This window comes from Leiobunum rupestre, chromosome 1, assembly GCF_980474605.1.
Source record: "Leiobunum rupestre chromosome 1, qqLeiRupe1.1.hap1, whole genome shotgun sequence".
Taxonomy (NCBI): domain Eukaryota; kingdom Metazoa; phylum Arthropoda; class Arachnida; order Opiliones; family Sclerosomatidae; genus Leiobunum; species Leiobunum rupestre.
This window is the reverse complement of record NC_143384.1, coordinates 15,142,803-15,159,710: the sequence shown is the minus strand read 5'-3', so window position 1 is coordinate 15,159,710 and position 16,908 is coordinate 15,142,803. Positions and strand designations below refer to the sequence as shown.

The window sequence follows — 16,908 nt, the reverse complement described above, 5'->3', positions numbered from 1 at the left end:
AAGGTACAGCCTATCTTTAGCGACACGACGAAAAGAAGGGAGAACCAAAACTTAATGACATTAATTACATTTGGAAACACTTAGTTCGTCCCTCCCCTCTCTTCTCTTTGTCTCTCGCTAGGATTTTTCGTTTAAAAAATCTGGAAAAAGAAAAAGAAAATCGTCGGCGGAACGCATTCTGGAGGCCGATAACGCGTTATTAATGGGATCCAGCTGTCAAGTGGCTCCCTCCAGTGAGTGTTGTCCGTACTAAGGGGACTGCGATCTTTTTTTCTGGGTGGCGCGAGATTCGTACTCATTATGGCGAAACTATCGCCTCTACGGAGTTTTCGCTCTCATTTTACGCTTAGCCGCCTCTTTTTGGATGGAAAAATCGGCGACGGACTTTAATTAGCGTGCTAGAACGAATTTTTCCCAACAGTCACCGTCACTTGACAGTCTTGTCCCGGCTTACGCTTTTTAATGAATCTAGCGTAGCCATCCTCCAGATAAGGAAGCCTCCGCGTTGAGTTCGCAACTTTTGAACGAACTTCCCTCCGTGTTCAGCTAGCCTTCTTCCAGGGGCATAGATTTCTGTTGAGTTTGAGATTGTGAAAGGGAGAAATTGAGCAGAACAATTCCCCGAACGTACTTTGGCGAGCAAAAACTATTTTCTTTAATATCTTTTGCGCCAAATTTTTTTTCAAGCTACAATGATTTTGTTCGACCATTTGGAAAAGTAGATAAATTTCACATTTTTTAAAAAGTATTATCTTCGTCAAAAGTTAATTATTCACCCCATACACTTTATATAACGTTATAACGAGCTAAGTTTCTTAATATTTCTAGCAATTTCTTTTAAAGGGTAAATTTTAATGATAAAGTAAAATAAGCCACACGCGCCTTAGGTGTTCAGGAGTTTTGACATTCTCGTAAGCTTATTAATGATTTTGTTTTATCCACACTGGGGTCGTAGATCTCAGATTTTAATAAGATTTCGGTAAGAAAGTAAGATTTTTTTTTGGGTTTTTTTTTAAACTAAGAACAGAAGTAAATAAACTACTGGTAGGATTGTTAGTATGAAAAAGAAATATTTGTTCAAATATGATTAAAACCTTTTTTTATTTGGCACACATTGATTTTTTTAAATTTGTTTTCGCCGCGTAAGTTATATGCCTATTATAGTCGTATATTTTTTCTCTCAGCGTATAGAATGATGTTACCGTACGTTGTGGTCGTTCTAATTGCTACAAAATTTTAGTATGTTTCCTACTAAATCTACCATCACGCACTTTCACTACTAGGAATACAACTTTTTGATTACTATATATTTTTCCCCGTTTTCTATTGTTAAGCTGCCATACGATTAACTTTTTTCTTGGCTATTTTCCAAAAATATTGTACGACAATTATACTTGCCAGTATGTTTATTAGAAATTAACTTGGAAAATTTACGTTGAAAAATATCAATCCAAGACTTAAACCTACATTTCTAGACTAACGTAAGATCAGAAGTTAATGACTTATAAATAACCACCTTTGCGTGAATTAAATTACCGATATATAATATTTCATATCTTGGCATTGTTTTTATTAATTAAATTCAATTACTATTGTAAAGAAAATAATGAAACAAATTGACCTACAATCTTGTTGCAGCGATTTTTAAAAGATTTTTCGTATAGACTATCCTATTTTTATTTAAAAGCTACACCTTTGTTTTGTAAGTGTCTTTAACAATCCGGATACGGTAAATATTATTTAAACACTCAGAACGTACCGGTAAAAGTTGTTTTGGCACAATTTTCGTAGAATTCACAGGGTTCGATTTGTTATTATAGGCAAAAAAAAAATAGAAAAGATGGGTAAAAGAAATAAGATAAATATAATGTAAAGAGTCTCGGAGATATTTTAAAAGTTAATCAAATATACGATAGATGGCGACAGCATTATAAACAATATTTTTATTTAGGTTAAAGCCCTCTAAATAGAGTATAAGTTGTCTAACTATAATACTCTACAGTGGCTCTCTGACGACGTTATCATTTGACTTTTTCAAATTTTAGCTTCCTTTGCCATTAATAGATGGCAGCACGCTCTCCAGTAAAGTCGTGTTTTTCGAAGATAGATTCATAGCCATCTCTAATAACAGGGGCCTTTTCATAATAGAGGTGGTTATGATAGAGCCGCCACTTGCTTTAAATTAGCTCTCCAAAAAACCCTTAACGTTCAGGGAAATAAAAAATTTCAGGTTTAGCTAAATGTTGTATGAGCAACGGAAAAAAAGAAACGTAAAACTGCGTGTTCTTCATGGTCCGAAGTGAGTCATCAAGGGACTGTATAAGTTCTCCAGGGGGATTTGGGACATGTTATTGACTAGTTTCTTTTCGGGTGTTTCGTACAGTCGCTGTCTGTATTTGCGGGCCGCTACGGTCACGAGGCAGATGACCAGCAACATGACGGCGATGATGGCCAAGACGGCGGCCACGGCCACGTTGCTGGTGTGATGTATGCCTTGCATCATGAAGTTGGCGTCCCGGGTCAGCACGGTCGTGCAAGAGATTTGAACGTACTGGTTTTCTTCGTCGTCTTTGATGGCCAAACAAAACTTGTAACGGCTCTCAGGCTGAAGGTTGTTGATTGTGTACGATTTGAAGAACTGACTCACCTGCAAATTAAAAAGAACATAATTTACTTTCATTTAAATTATTTCAAAATAAAACTAATATTAATTAGAACACTATTTATCACAAAATAATACCAAAGGGAATAGAATCTCGGGTAATTGGTGCGGAACACCAACACTTCCAATATTGGACTCTCCGTTATATATTATATTTCTGGTGATAGTTAGTTAATTGTAAAGGGTCTTTCATAAGAAATGCGTTTAGGTTATATATTCCCTTTAAAACTCTATTAATTGAAAATATTATTAAAACTCTATATTCAATTCAATTCAAAAGGTGTTTATTGCCTGTAAGATAACGTGTTTACACACTTTTTACAATTTTACAGGAATGAAAAAAATATATATATAAAACTTCTACGTCAAAAACCAAAATACGTTATACAACAACATAGTCAAGCAAAAGTAAAGATAATTCTAAAAAGTAAGCAGTTAAAAGACATTGTCCGATAAAATATATGTAATACATTTGTTATCTCATTCTACAACTTCTATATTAATAACAAAATAATATTAAAACTCTATATTAATAACAAAATAATATTAAAACTCTTTATTAATAACAAAATAATATTAAAACTCTATATTAATAACAAAATAGTATTAAAACTCTATTAATCACCAAATAATATTAAAACTATTAATTAAAAGATATTAACACCATGAATTAAAAAGTATTATTAAGCTCTATTAATTAAAAAGTATTATTAAGCTCTATTAATTAAAAAGTATTATTAAGCTCTATTAATTAAAAAGTATTATTAAGCTCTATTAATTAAAAAGTATTATTAAGCTCTATTAATTAAAAAGTATTATTAAGCTCTATTAATTAAAAAGTATTATTAAGCTCTATTAATTAAAAAGTATTATTAAGCTCTATTAATTAAAAAGTATTATTAAGCTCTATTAATTAAAAAGTATTATTAAGCTCTATTAATTAATACATTTTAGTATTATACAATAGTATTAAAACTCTAATAATTAAAAATAGTATTAAAACTCTAATAATTAAAAATAGTATTAAAACTCTAATAATTGAATATAATATTAAACTATTATTTAAAATATTATTAACACTATCAATTAAAAATATTATTAACTCTATCAATGAAAAATATTATTAACACAATCATAAAAAATATTATTAACACAATCATAAAAAATATTATTAACACAATCAATTAAAAATATTATTAGCACAATCAATTAAAAATATTATTGACTATTAATTAAAAAGGTATTAAAACTCTATTAAAAATAATTAACCCCTATTAATTAAAAATATTATTAAAACTCTATTAATTGAATATAATATTAACACTATTAGTTAAAAATATTATTAAAACTATTAGTTAAAAATATTATTAAAACTCTATTAATTGAATATAATATTAAAACTATTAGTTAAAAATATTATTAAAACTATTAGTTAAAAATATTATTAAAACTATTAGTTAAAAATATTATTAAAACTATTAGTTAAAAATATTATTAAAACTATTAGTTAAAAATATTATTAAAACTCTATTAATTGAATATAATATTAAAACTATTAATTAAAAATAGTATTAAAACTCTATTAATTAAAAATAGTATTAAAACTCTATTAATTAAAACTATTAATTAAAAATAGTATTAAAACTCTATTAATTAAAAATAGTATTAAACTCTATTAATTAAAAATAGTATTAAAACTCTATTAATTAAAAATAGTATTAAACTCTATTAATTAAAAATAGTATTAAAACTATTAATTAAAAATAGTATTAAAACTCTATTAATTAAAAATAATATTAAAATTATATTAATTAAAAATAATATTAAAATTCTAAATTAAAAATATAATAAAATCTTAATTAATTAAACATGACGTTTACAATAACAAAATCTTCCAGACATATCGCGGATGTGTACACCGCATTACGATTAAAAATATAAAGGGCGTATTACTACGCCTGACGCTGTAAAACCTAAAAATTATACCCCGTAAAGATATTTAATGATTTATAAACCATATTTTATACACGTAATAGTTTAAGAAAGTCATAGATTAGTAGTAAGACTTAATCTTCTTTTAATTATATCTTTATCGATCACAAGCGTATAATCGATTATAGATACCGCCCTCCTTCCACGCAAGGGATATAAATCGATTTTGGTAATTTTTTTGTCTCCTTATCCAATTCTTTCAAGCTTAGTTAGGGTCGAAATAAATTAGGGACTTTTTCGGGTCAGAAACTAATCCATAGAATGCCCCTGTCGAGATAAAGTACCTATATTCTCTAAAGTTCTTTCTGGGCGTAGTGTAACTACGAGGTGTGCAACGTAATTATGGACTTGGCCATCTTGTTCGAGGATTCTTTTTATTTATCTCTTCGCATTTACTTTTGTTTCATCTCAAGAGCGGATCAGTGGCAACGGAAAAAATCGAGGGGTATGTGGAGAGGGTATCTAATAAGAGGCTGCTTGTTTCGAACGAAAGGGGGCGTGTCGTTCGCCCTAATTAGAGAATTTAAAGCCATCTATACAGGTATAGGATGCGGCGTCATATTTCAAAAGATTAAAATCTAATAATTACAGTTTAATACATACCCGGAGGGTCTCATTTAAAATGCGTTATTTTAAGCGGGGGAGTCAAGATTAATTGGCATAAATAATTGGGAAGCTTAATTGAAACGCCATCTGGTGGCCGACTTAATAAAACGTTGTTTATATTCTAAATATCGAGCTATTGGATTATTGGGGCTTTACCGAGCGTTTGGAAATCAATTTAAAAAAATACCACCATATTACTTTTGATACTATAGAACTTCTGGTTTTTGGGTATTTGAAACACATCAAATTAATTCTTGCAATTCATAGTTTTAAAGCTCTATAGAGAAACGTATTGTGTTTTAAAAAATATATATATAAAAACTGTTATTTAGCCCTTAAATTAAAATCATATTAATCCCCAATTCAAATTGATTTTTACCCAAATTACCCCTAAAATGATACCGGATTTTACCCCTAAAGCGGTATTTCCTCCCAAAGTTAAACAGGTAGTAAACGCCAAAATAAAACTGGTAATTACTCCTAAATAGAGTCAGGTTTTTACCCCTAAAGTGAAAGAGGTATTACTCCCCATTAAAACTGGTATTTACTCCCCAATTGAAACCGGTTTTGGCCCTTAAACTGAAAACCTTATTTCCCGCATTAAAACCGGTATTTTACTCTAAAATGAAACAAGTGTTCATTAAAAAAATAAAACCAGTAATTACCCCTAAATTGATGCCGGTTTTTACCCCTTAAGTGAAAGCTTTATTTTCCCCATTTAAACCGGTATTTAACCCTAAAATTGAGCATTTATTATTTAAAAAATTAAACCGGCTTTTACCCCTTAAATTGAAACCGGTTTTTGCCCCTTAAATGGAAGCTTTATTTTCCCCTTTAATCCGGTATATACACCCGCAGTAAAACTGGTTTTTATCTATAAGGGAGAGCCGCATTTCCCCCAATAAAAGCGGTATCCACACCCAAAATAAAAGCGGTTTTACCCCTTAAGCAAAAACGGCATTTGTAGATAAAATCTTGGACCAATAATTACTGGACTCGAAATGTAAGCAAAATCTCCGGTTCTACAATTTGCATCGCCCGTCAACGCTCCTACCGAGAGAATCGCATAATATTTCTATCCAAACACAAAACACGTGCGTAAAAATGTCAGATGACCCGCATTCCGTCGTCTGCTCCGCTGTTTTTAATAGAAGTGACGCTTTTGGCATTTGAATAGACTTTAGATTATTCAGTAATAATTGTATTGTAATAGAAAGGAAAGGGTAATGATTTAAATAATTTAAATAGGAAGTTCGCTTTAATGTTTTTGCATATATAGTTTGTAAGAAGGTATAAATTGATTAAAAATTTAAAAATGCTTAGTCAAAATGGAAATAAAGTTGTAAGCTTTGACGACAGTGACGAGCTAAGAACGTGTGCTTTTATACCCTAACATGGCGGCGTATTTTCACGCGCATAATGAATTTTAAGATCCACCAATGGTTAATTACCATTACTTAGAATTTTAAAGGCCCAATTTCAAAAATAAAAGGTCAAAAACTTATTAAGCCTAATCATTTAACCGACAACTACGGCGCCATTTTGTAAAAATTGAACGTGAAACTCCAGCTTCTCTACGAAACTACGCCGGAAATCGACTTTAGCGACGCCAAGTTTGTCCGCATTGAACTAAAATGAACCGTGATTTACCTATTCCCAGTATTCACGCGTACTTCTTAAAGCCTAAACAGTGAGTCCCTTTAGATTAATGTTCCATGCCGTGATAAAGGAAATAAATCAACGGGGCAACTTACGGTAACGGATTTGTACTGGTCGGTTGGGTCTTCGGAGAGCTTGTAGAGGATCTCGTACTCGGGAAAGCGGTTCCGGGCAGTGCCGTTCCAGACGACGGTGACGAAGGTGGATGAGACCCCCGACGGGAAAATTTGGATGTCGACGTTCTCGACGTTCAGTTGCACGTCGCTGGTCGCCTCGCCGAAATGGTTCCCCGCCAAACAAGTGTAGCGGCCAGAGTCCGACGGCTTCAAGTGGAAGATGGTCAGACTGCCCTGCTTCGAGAAATGGACGTGGATGTTGCTCGCTGTCGATTCGTTCAGCGTGTAACCATTCGGGAGTACCCACCTGCCGGAGACACGCGGAATTGCTTACCAGTTACTTTGCAATTTCAGCCTTAGTAAATGATCTAAGGAAGACTCTTAAGCCAGGTTCACACTTACTCCTAAAATCGCTTCGTTTTAGATAGCTAGTTTTCAAAACCAACCAATCGCTTCGTGTTGGTTCGGGAAGCAACTCGTCCAAGTCGGTTCGCTTAAGCCACGTTCACACTAGAGCCTAAACCCAGTTTAGGTCGGTTTGTATGCCAGTTTTGACCGCCTACGATAATTCTTGGTTCACACGTGCAAAATCGCTTCACCCCGGTTCGCTTATAGCCAAGGCTTAACGCCATTTCAAATTATGACTAGAATTTTGAAAATACTAAAATGTATCCCAAAACAATTAGTTAATCATGTTTACTATACATACAGTAATAGTATTTGACATTATTTAAAATTTTATCCCCATTATTTTTGAAAATACGAGCAATTTTACTTCCCCGCCTTGTCGTTTTGAAAGCGATTCTAAGCGAACCGATTTGGACGAGTTGCTTCCCGAACCAACACGAAGCGATTTCTCACGTTGGTTTTAAAAACCAGTTATCTAAACGAAGCGAATTTAGGGGTAAGTGTGAACGTAGCTTAAGAATCGATTTCAAAACGACAAGGCGGGGAAGTAACCAGTGTTTCTTTCAGGCATCTCTCCGGGGGGGGGGGGATTTGCCCACCCCGCAGGCGTGCAGGGAGTGCTACCATGGTCTTCCATGGTGCTATGCTCGCCACTGGATACCGGCACCCCCGGAGTTTGGGAAACCCCCCCTGAAGAAAATTTTCAGAAAGAAACACTGGAAGTAACATTTCTCGTATTTTCTAAAATAATGGGAATAAAATTCTAGATAATGTCAAATAATATTACTGTATGTATAGTAAACATGATTAGCTAATTGTTTTAGGATAAATTTTTGTATTTTCAAAATTACGCTCATAATTTGAAATGACGTTAAGCATTGGCTATAAGCGAACCGGGGTGAAGCGATTTCGCAAGTGGGAACCAGGAATTATCGTCGGCGGTCAAAACTGGCATTCAAAACGACATAAACTGGATTTTAAGCACTAGTGGGGCTCAGGGGCGTATCAACCATTAGGCAAAGTAGGCACGTGCCTAGGGCGCCATTTTTCTAGGGGCGCCAAAACTCTGATAAAGCCCCACGGTCCATGTACTTGGCTTGCCCCTACTCAAAATAACGCCAAAAAGGTTTGGGGAAACTAAAATATATTAATTTATTTATTAAAAACCGATACGCCCCTCCTTAGCTGACCAATGCCAAGGGACGCCAAATTTTTCTGTGCCTAAAGGCGCCGAAAGGGTTAATCCGCCCCTGGTGGGGCTTTAGTCGTAAACAAGAATGTAGAGCTGTGCAAGTACTCGAACTCGACCTCGAATAAGTAATTGGAGAATACTCGTCGATTACCGAGTACCAAAAAATTGCAAATTCGAATAAGCTGCTAAACTCCTCGAGTATTTGTTTTTTCTATCCTCGTTGCTTCAAAGTTCAAAGGGGGATTTTTACAACTTTTTGGGGACAATAAACGGTACCTACAAAGTTATGGAATCTATGGTTCATTTAAATTAAAAGAATATTTTTCAGCATTGAATGTTACTTTATACTCCTTTTAAATTTAATTTCATAATTACTCGAATAAAACCAGCTCCTAATCCAGTACTCGATAACCGACTCGTTAAAAATATTGCTCGAGGGTTTTTTTAGTTACTCGACTCGAATAAGAGAAAGTTTACCCTTAATCAAGTACTCGATTACCCGACTCGACTTCATTATTAGTCGACTCGAATACTCGATGAAAAACATTTGATACTCGATAACCGACTCGATTGCGTAAAACCACTGCTTACACAGCCCTACAAGAATGCCTTTATTTCAACTTAGGGAGAATGAATATTTTTAGAAGATTTTTAACGTGCTTATAATCCCTCGCAAGCTCTAATAGCAAGCTCCCACCCCATCACGATAATCAAATCGACCCGGTATGTCATTGGCTCCCTGAAACTGACGTCGTTTTCCTGGTTTTCTCTATTTCTCGTTTTACCGCCTTTTGCCGTTGTTTGCTGGGTTTTACCGCGGCCAGCGCTGCCGCTAATCGAGAAAGCGGAGGACCTTTTTTTGAGGCGCGTTGGGCTCGACCAATCAGCGAGCGTTATGCCGTCACGTGATAGACGCAAAAATTCTTAAACCTACTTTTAAAGACTTTAAAAAATCAAGGAGGATAGGAAGGGAGGCGAAGTAGGACGGATGAACACGCGAGCATCCTTGTAAGAAGCTAAGCGCGCGCTCGGCGGGAAAATTTCGGAAAAATGGCGGCAAGATTGCGGCCGCTACGCTACGTGTTGCCCCCCTTTTCCCGAAATTTTCCCGCCGAGTTCGCGCTAAACTTCTTACAAGGATGCTGGCGCGTTCATCCCTCCTACTTCGCCTCCCTTCCTATCCTCCTTAAAAAAATGCTCCTTATATCACGTGACAGCGTAACGCTCACTGATTGGTCGAACTCCAATTGCTTCAAACAACCCGGAAAATAAAATAGAGATATTTCCACATTTTTTATCTGTTTTCTCGTTTACCGGCAGCGCTCGCGGCGGTAAAATCCGGCAAATTTTGTCCGTGTGCTAGAACAACTGGAAAAGGCGGTAAAACGAGGAAATACACTGCCCGTATGAACCAGCCTTTAGAAAGGCCTGATAAAATGGAGAAGAAGTAGGGAATTTGAGTCTGAAAATATTGTGGCAACCCTGTTAAATTAAGAGCGACCAGATCAAGAAGTAGAAATTTCCGAGGACTAGAAAGAAACGATGGGTACCTAATTGTGGGCGGTGGAATCCCGTAAGCTCGGCACTGAAAGACGTGTTGCCCACCGATCTTCTTATTAATGGTAGTGTTCCTCCTACCCACCAGAACGGGAGAGCACTCGGTGGGCACCAAAGAATGGTGCAACTTAGCCACGACGTTGGTCTTCAACTCGCTGGGTTCGGCGCACTTTATGGAGTCAGTTTCCAAGAACTCCACCTGATTATTAGTGGGCGCGTTGACGGCGCTGAGGTTCGAAATAGCGGTGTAGATCCAGTGCACGTTGCAATCGCACAACAGGGGGTTTCCGTAAATACTGATTCGTAAAGGTCCGATGACCCCTTTGACCGCGTTCTCGTTCAAGGCGAGCAAGTTATTATCGTGCAAGCGCAGCACTTTCAATTTGGGCAGGTTGAGGAAGGCGTCCGGGTCGATGTACTGAAGACGGCGGTTGCTGTGCAGTTCCAGCGTCTCCAGCGAGGGTAAGTCCCAGAAAGCCTTGCTGTCGATCAAGTGCAGGTTCGGGGCGTTGTTGACGGACAGTTCCGTGATGGGGACGCGATTGAAGTCGCCCGTGCTCAGTTCGAAAAAGAAATTCTCGTTCAACCTCAATGTCCGCAAACGCTTCAACGTCTGCAAGGCCGAAGCGGGCACTTTGGTCAATTGATTGTTATCGAGCATCAGAGTGGCCAGATTGTCCACGTCGAAAAACGCCCGGTCGTGCACGCCTCGAATCTTATTCCCGGAGAGGATCAACTCCTTCAAACTCTTCAGGAACGAAAACATGATGGCGTTGAGATACGAAATGTAATTGTTACCGAAATTAAGCACTTCCAGTCGATGCAACGTCGCGAACCACTCCGGGTAGATCGAGTGAAGGTCGTTATGACGCAGGTCCATGACCTTCAAATTCTCCAGTCCATCGAAAACGTGTTCTTCTATGAATTTAACGTGCGCGTTGTTGATGACCAAGATCTCGAGCCCGTGCAACCCGCGGAAAACCCCGTTGAAGAACGTTCTGATTTCGTTGAAAGACAGGTCCAAGTACTTGAGGAAAGTCAAATTGTGGAAAACCATCCCGCGGCCGAGCTGCTTGATCTGATTACGCGACAGGTCGAGGTATATCAGTTTGGGTAACGGGGGCAATTGTTCGTAAAGGTCCGACAGGTTGTTGCCGCTGAGGACCAGAGCTTGGACGTCGAGCGGCAAGGCCTTAGGCACGAAGGTCAGCGAAAGGGACGAACAGTTGACCGTTTGGACCACGTCAGCCGCCGGATGGTTGCGGAGTCCTCCTCCGGTGGAACTGTTCGATTGGCAGGAGCATTTTCCGGGACACGAGTTGCTGCAGCGAATCACGGACGACGACAGCGACGTCAGCAGACACAGGGCGACCCTGGTGGTCAGGACCAAAATGTTCATGGTGGTTTGTTCGTGTCTTGGCGAACGGCCATTCTCTACGATGTCTCGGCGGCGATCGCTTCCCTGACCGCCAGCACTGACCGGCGCATCTTAACCACCAGAAAAGTCTGAAAAATATACAAAAAAATAAATTGTCATTTAAACGCTTAGTATAATCTACTGAAGTAGCAGTTTACTCTCTTGACTGAACAAAATATATATTTTAAAATTGCATAGCAGTTTACTCTCTTGACTAAACAAAATATATATTTTAAAATTGCATAGCAGTTTACTCTCTTAACTAAGCAAAATATATATTTAAAAATTGCATAGCAGTTTACTCTCTTGACTGAACAAAATATATATTTTATAATTGCATAGCAGTTTACTCTCTTGACGGTACAAAATATATATTTTAAAATTGCATAGCAGTTTACTCTCTTGACTGAACAAAATATATATTTTAAAATTGCATAGCAGTTTACTCTCTTGACCGAACAAAATATATATTTTAAAATTGCATAGCAGTTTACTCTCTTGACTAAACAAAATATATATTTTAAAATTGCATAGCAGTTTACTCTCTTAACTAAGCAAAATATATATTTAAAAATTGCATAGCAGTTTACTCTCTTGACTAAACAAAATATATATTTTAAAATTGCATAGCAGTTTACTCTCTTAACTAAGCAAAATATATATTTTATAATTGCATAGCAGTTTACTCTCTTGACGGTACAAAATATATATTTTAAAATTGCATAGCAGTTTACTCTCTTGACTGAACAAAATATATATTTTAAAATTCCATAGCAGTTTACTCTCTTGACTGAACAAAATATATATTTTAAAATTTGCTAAATAGTTTTTTTTTTAAATAACCGTGTCATATGAGGCAAGGATTTATTTAGACGCGTTAGTGAATAAAAAGGAGACGTAGTTCAAAATCTTTAAACTTCTCTTTAAAATTGATCCGCGTCTCAAATTCATAGTCGCCCATAAAAATAACGCTTCTACAAAACTGTTATTCGAGCCAGAATGAGGGAGGGAGTGTATATATACAAAATATCATCCTCGTCATAAAAGAAGCCGATAGATGTCACTGGGAAATATCGCTCAGTCCGCTTATAAAAATATAGGAGGCCACGAAGTAAAGATTAGAAAGTAGCCTTACAGCGCCCTTCCTCGGGAAGGATTGGCGCGTACGTTTTAGCGCCCGCGTCAACAACTTCCTCATATACTCATTGAAAAAGGCGGGAAAACTTTCCACTTTTTTTCCCGGCCCATAAAAACCGTCTCGCTTCCAGCCTCCCTCCTTGTTAAAGCTCGTCAAAGCCTGTCACGCGCTAAAATCCGTTACCATGACAACGATATATACCGCGGATTTAGGCTTAGCGAAAGCGTCGGTCGCTCGGCTTACGGATAGGAAAATAAAATTGAGGTTTTCCCTCACCGTATCGGTACCAGTCTGGGCGTCATTTGTAGGACGCTGGGTAATCAGTCACCCCGGCGACAGCCGCTTACGACTAGCGGCTTACAGCGCCATCTATACCCGACAAAGAGACGCGTATCGTCTCCCTCCCCACACACCCTAATCGAAACGACACCAAAATTGGTTTCGCAAACCCCCGAAGGCTTCCATACTAAAATGAATAGTGATTCTAGCTTGATTTCGAAAGGGGTTGCGCCGACTTGTTTATTATAATACAATGATAAGGAAAAGTTCTATTTTAGATGGACTTAGGCCTTGAACCCCCCCTCCCATATATAATGTAGTGGCCCACAACTGTGTAGTTTTAGAAAAAAAATGTGTCTTGGGTGATGGATGAACCGTAATATAGCCGAGTTGTACAAAAATTCGATCTTTAATGGTTGGCCGGACTTATAGGGTTTGTTTGCAGCGATGTCTAAGGCCACGACAAAAGTTTAATCTCGGGCTCAATACAAAATATTTAGTACAAAATAAATGGTATTGATTTTTATAGAGTTTTGAAAAAACTTAGGCCAAACCGCCTGTAGAAGTGTTCCACCCGCAATGCTCCGGGGTTCAGGGTGTAGATAATTTACAGGGTTTGGCTCTCTAACACCATCTATACGAGTGTTTTTTTATTTCTTCAAAGGATGGGTACTTAAATAATATTTTCTAAAACTCTTCAAAGCATTGTAAGCCACCTTATTAAAGTTCGCAGTTGAGGATTGTCTGAATTTGATCGCCATGGCAATTTTCTCAAAAAACTTATTTTCCTAGAATTCTGAAATTTCCATGGCATAGTTATTCAATTGGGACATTTAATTTTGTAAATTACAAAAAGTTTCAAAATTTTGATGATTTTGAAAAATCAGCTCGGCTGATAACAAAGGCCCCACCTTGAGACGTTTCAATAACAAAGTTGTAGGGTATAATCTAAAACCTAAAAAAAAATTCATTATGTCGATAAAAGTATTTTTTCACTTAGATATTACGCCATGAAAAAAAAAGACGATGGTACTACCTAAAATCACCATTCGGGTAGTCATGTATATAACGTTGCGAAAATGTGTGTTATCTACATTTCACAAAACATTTTTATGGAAATAAGTCATAAAAGATTTATTAATTGAGAATAAAAACGTTCACAAATATGGTTCAATGCAGGAAGCCTATTCTACAGAAATCGGTCAGCGAGCGATAAATTTTTTTGTCGACGGACTGAGCGACCAATCGTTGTGAATTTTGGAAATGGGTATTCTACTCCTCTTATTCGGCGATGTAGTTACTAGATCAGTCGTTCAATGGCATGAACGACGGAGATTTTAAACCAAAAATTCCTCCCATGAATTTAACCAATCACGACGTCCGTTGCAAAGGGTTTTGCAATCAGCTGCTGCCGGTCAGCTGAGGAAAAATCCCAAACAGCACACTCTGCGTCACACGTGGTTATTGTTGGCTTCGTATTGTCGTGTTTTAGGGTTAATTTCATAATTTAAATTAAAATGGCAACTAACAATGGGAAACGGTCGGGGAAAATATCGGATGAACAAAGAGAAATAATGGTGAATTATATGAGTAGTAATCCGGAGTTTTTATCATCAAAACAATCGCAAACGTTCACAAACAAAAAAAAGGCTTAATGTGGGAAACATTAGCTAACACGCTAAACAGTGATGGAAGTGGTCCACAAAAAAGTGTCATTTAATTCGAAAGCTTGTGATTCATCTCTTATCACTCTTTGTCTTCTTATATCCAGACGACCTAACCTATCAGCTATTTCAGCTAATCTTAATATTTGCAATTCGATTACTGCTTCCGCCATTTTATTGATAATATTGGTCGGTGAGATCTTAACTACACCATCAGACCATGTCGTTCAGTGAACGATAAATTCTGGTAGTTACCTAACGAGAAAAAATTTAACGACGGAGTAGAATTCCATTTTTATCTTTTAGCGATAAATTTTTTTTTAAACGACTTTTTTTTGTCGTTCAAAAGCCTAACGAGTCGAGTAGAATAGACCTCCAGGTCTCGGCACGGAAAACCATAATGCGAGAAGACCTTTCGATCATATTAAGAGTTGTGAGGCGGCAAGCTTCCATGATTCTTTGGCGCAAGTCATCAAGAGCAGTGACAGGCGTCCAATACATGTACAGGGTGGAAGCCTCAGCCGTGGTGCAGCCTCTGTACTTCTCCTAGTACACCGGAGTGCTGCGGGTCGAACACTTCTACAGGCTCTGGTAGGCCACAAATAGACCAATGGGAGAATTGGATGCCTCAGCCGTGGTCTAGCCTCGGTACTTTTCCTAGTCTAAAAATATACCAATGGCATAATTAGAAGCGCATATTTATCCAATCACCCGAAAAAGCATTTGGAAGATGTGCTTCTAATTCTTCCATTGGTATATTTTTAGACTAGTAAAAGTACCGAGGCTAGACCACGGCTGAGGCATCCAATTCTCCCATTGGTCTATTTGTGGCCTACCAGTTCCTGTAGAAGTGTTCCATCCGCAGCACTCTGGTGTACTAGGAGAAGTACCGAGGCTGGACCACGGCTGAGGCTTCCACCCTGTATACGTTCCCCGAGATAGTAGTAAGTTGAGCGAGTTCAGTTATGGTTATTTTTCGGCTAATCCATCGCTTAAGTAACTCTGCGGTTAGTTGTTTCACAATATCACGTTTTTGATTTGCTGGAGCACCGTCCTGCTGAAACCAAAACCATCTGAAAACGACCAATCGGATGTCTTCCAACTCATTCGTAATTTATTTTGGTAGGACTATTAAGGTGATTTCGAAGGAAAGATTGGGTCAATAAGATGATATCCGAGCTGACCTGCCTAAACGACACTTTGTCGTGATGAAGAAATCTCATTTCCAGTGATGATTGGTTCTGATGGTTGAATGGGCCATGTCTCGAGGAAGAGCATTCGAGAATAGTTACAAAAGTGATATCATTGCGGCATATCTTCATCATGAAGTCCTTGCTGGAGGGTCGGCCGGTAGGGATGAAAGTGGTGACCATTGAATTGGGAATAATACTGCTAGAATAACAATTATGATTTCGGTTGCCATGGTTACGCGGGACCTGCTCTGATAAGACTGTACGAAATTCATCTTTATAATTAGGTGGTAGCGCCATCTATATTTTGTAAAGTTACATGGCTAAAAATAAGTAATTATTAGCTAACTCACCGTGACTTGAATTAAAAAAGATCGTGTTGACAGAAAAAAATTATTTTTAAACAACTTCAAAGGTTTGTTTGTTACGAGAAATCATACATTTCAATTTCGCATCAGATTCGTGAAAAAATTCAATTGCAATATAGTTTCCACCACTAGAGACAGATGCCGCCACGGTAGAACGATAAAGTTGAATAAGTCTCCTTATTGAACGAAATTGGTCCCGCGCCAGCCAGATTTAGTTGAACCTCTATTTATTCCCAACTCAATGGTGGTGACGGTCAAGAACTCTCCAGATATAGCCACTGGTCAAACCCAAGTCGTTGCTTATAGTTCTGACGCTTGATGTTATGATTATTTGGTTCACGGAAACTTGGATTGACATTTCGATCAGTGTGACTATTAGGATATAGCGCCTTCTTAACAAATGATTAACTGTAGAAGTGTTACTAATATCTTCAGTAATAAATATTCTAACATAAACGTGCGCTGTTCGTAAGTATAACGAGTCATTCTTTATTAGAATGTGCCACTTGTAAGAAACATTTTAAATACAGAAGTAGTGGCTTAAAGTACTAAATGACAAACGGATCTTTAGACGAAGTATTAAAATGCACCAAAATATAATGTTTTGTTGTATCTAAGAGGTCTTAAAAATCTTTTTGGAACCCCACTGAATTGTGTTAA

At 37.1% G+C, this 16,908-nt stretch overlaps 1 protein-coding gene across 1 annotated transcript in view; it reads right to left on the bottom strand.

Annotated features, from left to right (window-relative positions):
* Nucleotides 1–2,012: 2,012 nt before the first annotated feature.
* LOC149961161 (leucine-rich repeat neuronal protein 1-like) overlaps nucleotides 2,013–16,908 on the bottom strand; it is a 248,721-nt gene continuing 233,825 nt past the window's right edge. The window contains exons 4-6 of the mRNA XM_090169427.1: nucleotides 10,186–11,698; nucleotides 7,015–7,342; nucleotides 2,013–2,647 (exon numbers count right to left, since the gene is read on the bottom strand). Coding sequence (XP_090025553.1) covers nucleotides 2,288–2,647; nucleotides 7,015–7,342; nucleotides 10,186–11,591 — 2,094 coding nt within the window. The 5' untranslated portion in view covers nucleotides 11,592–11,698 and the 3' untranslated portion in view covers nucleotides 2,013–2,287. The remainder of the gene's footprint in view (nucleotides 2,648–7,014; nucleotides 7,343–10,185; nucleotides 11,699–16,908) is intronic.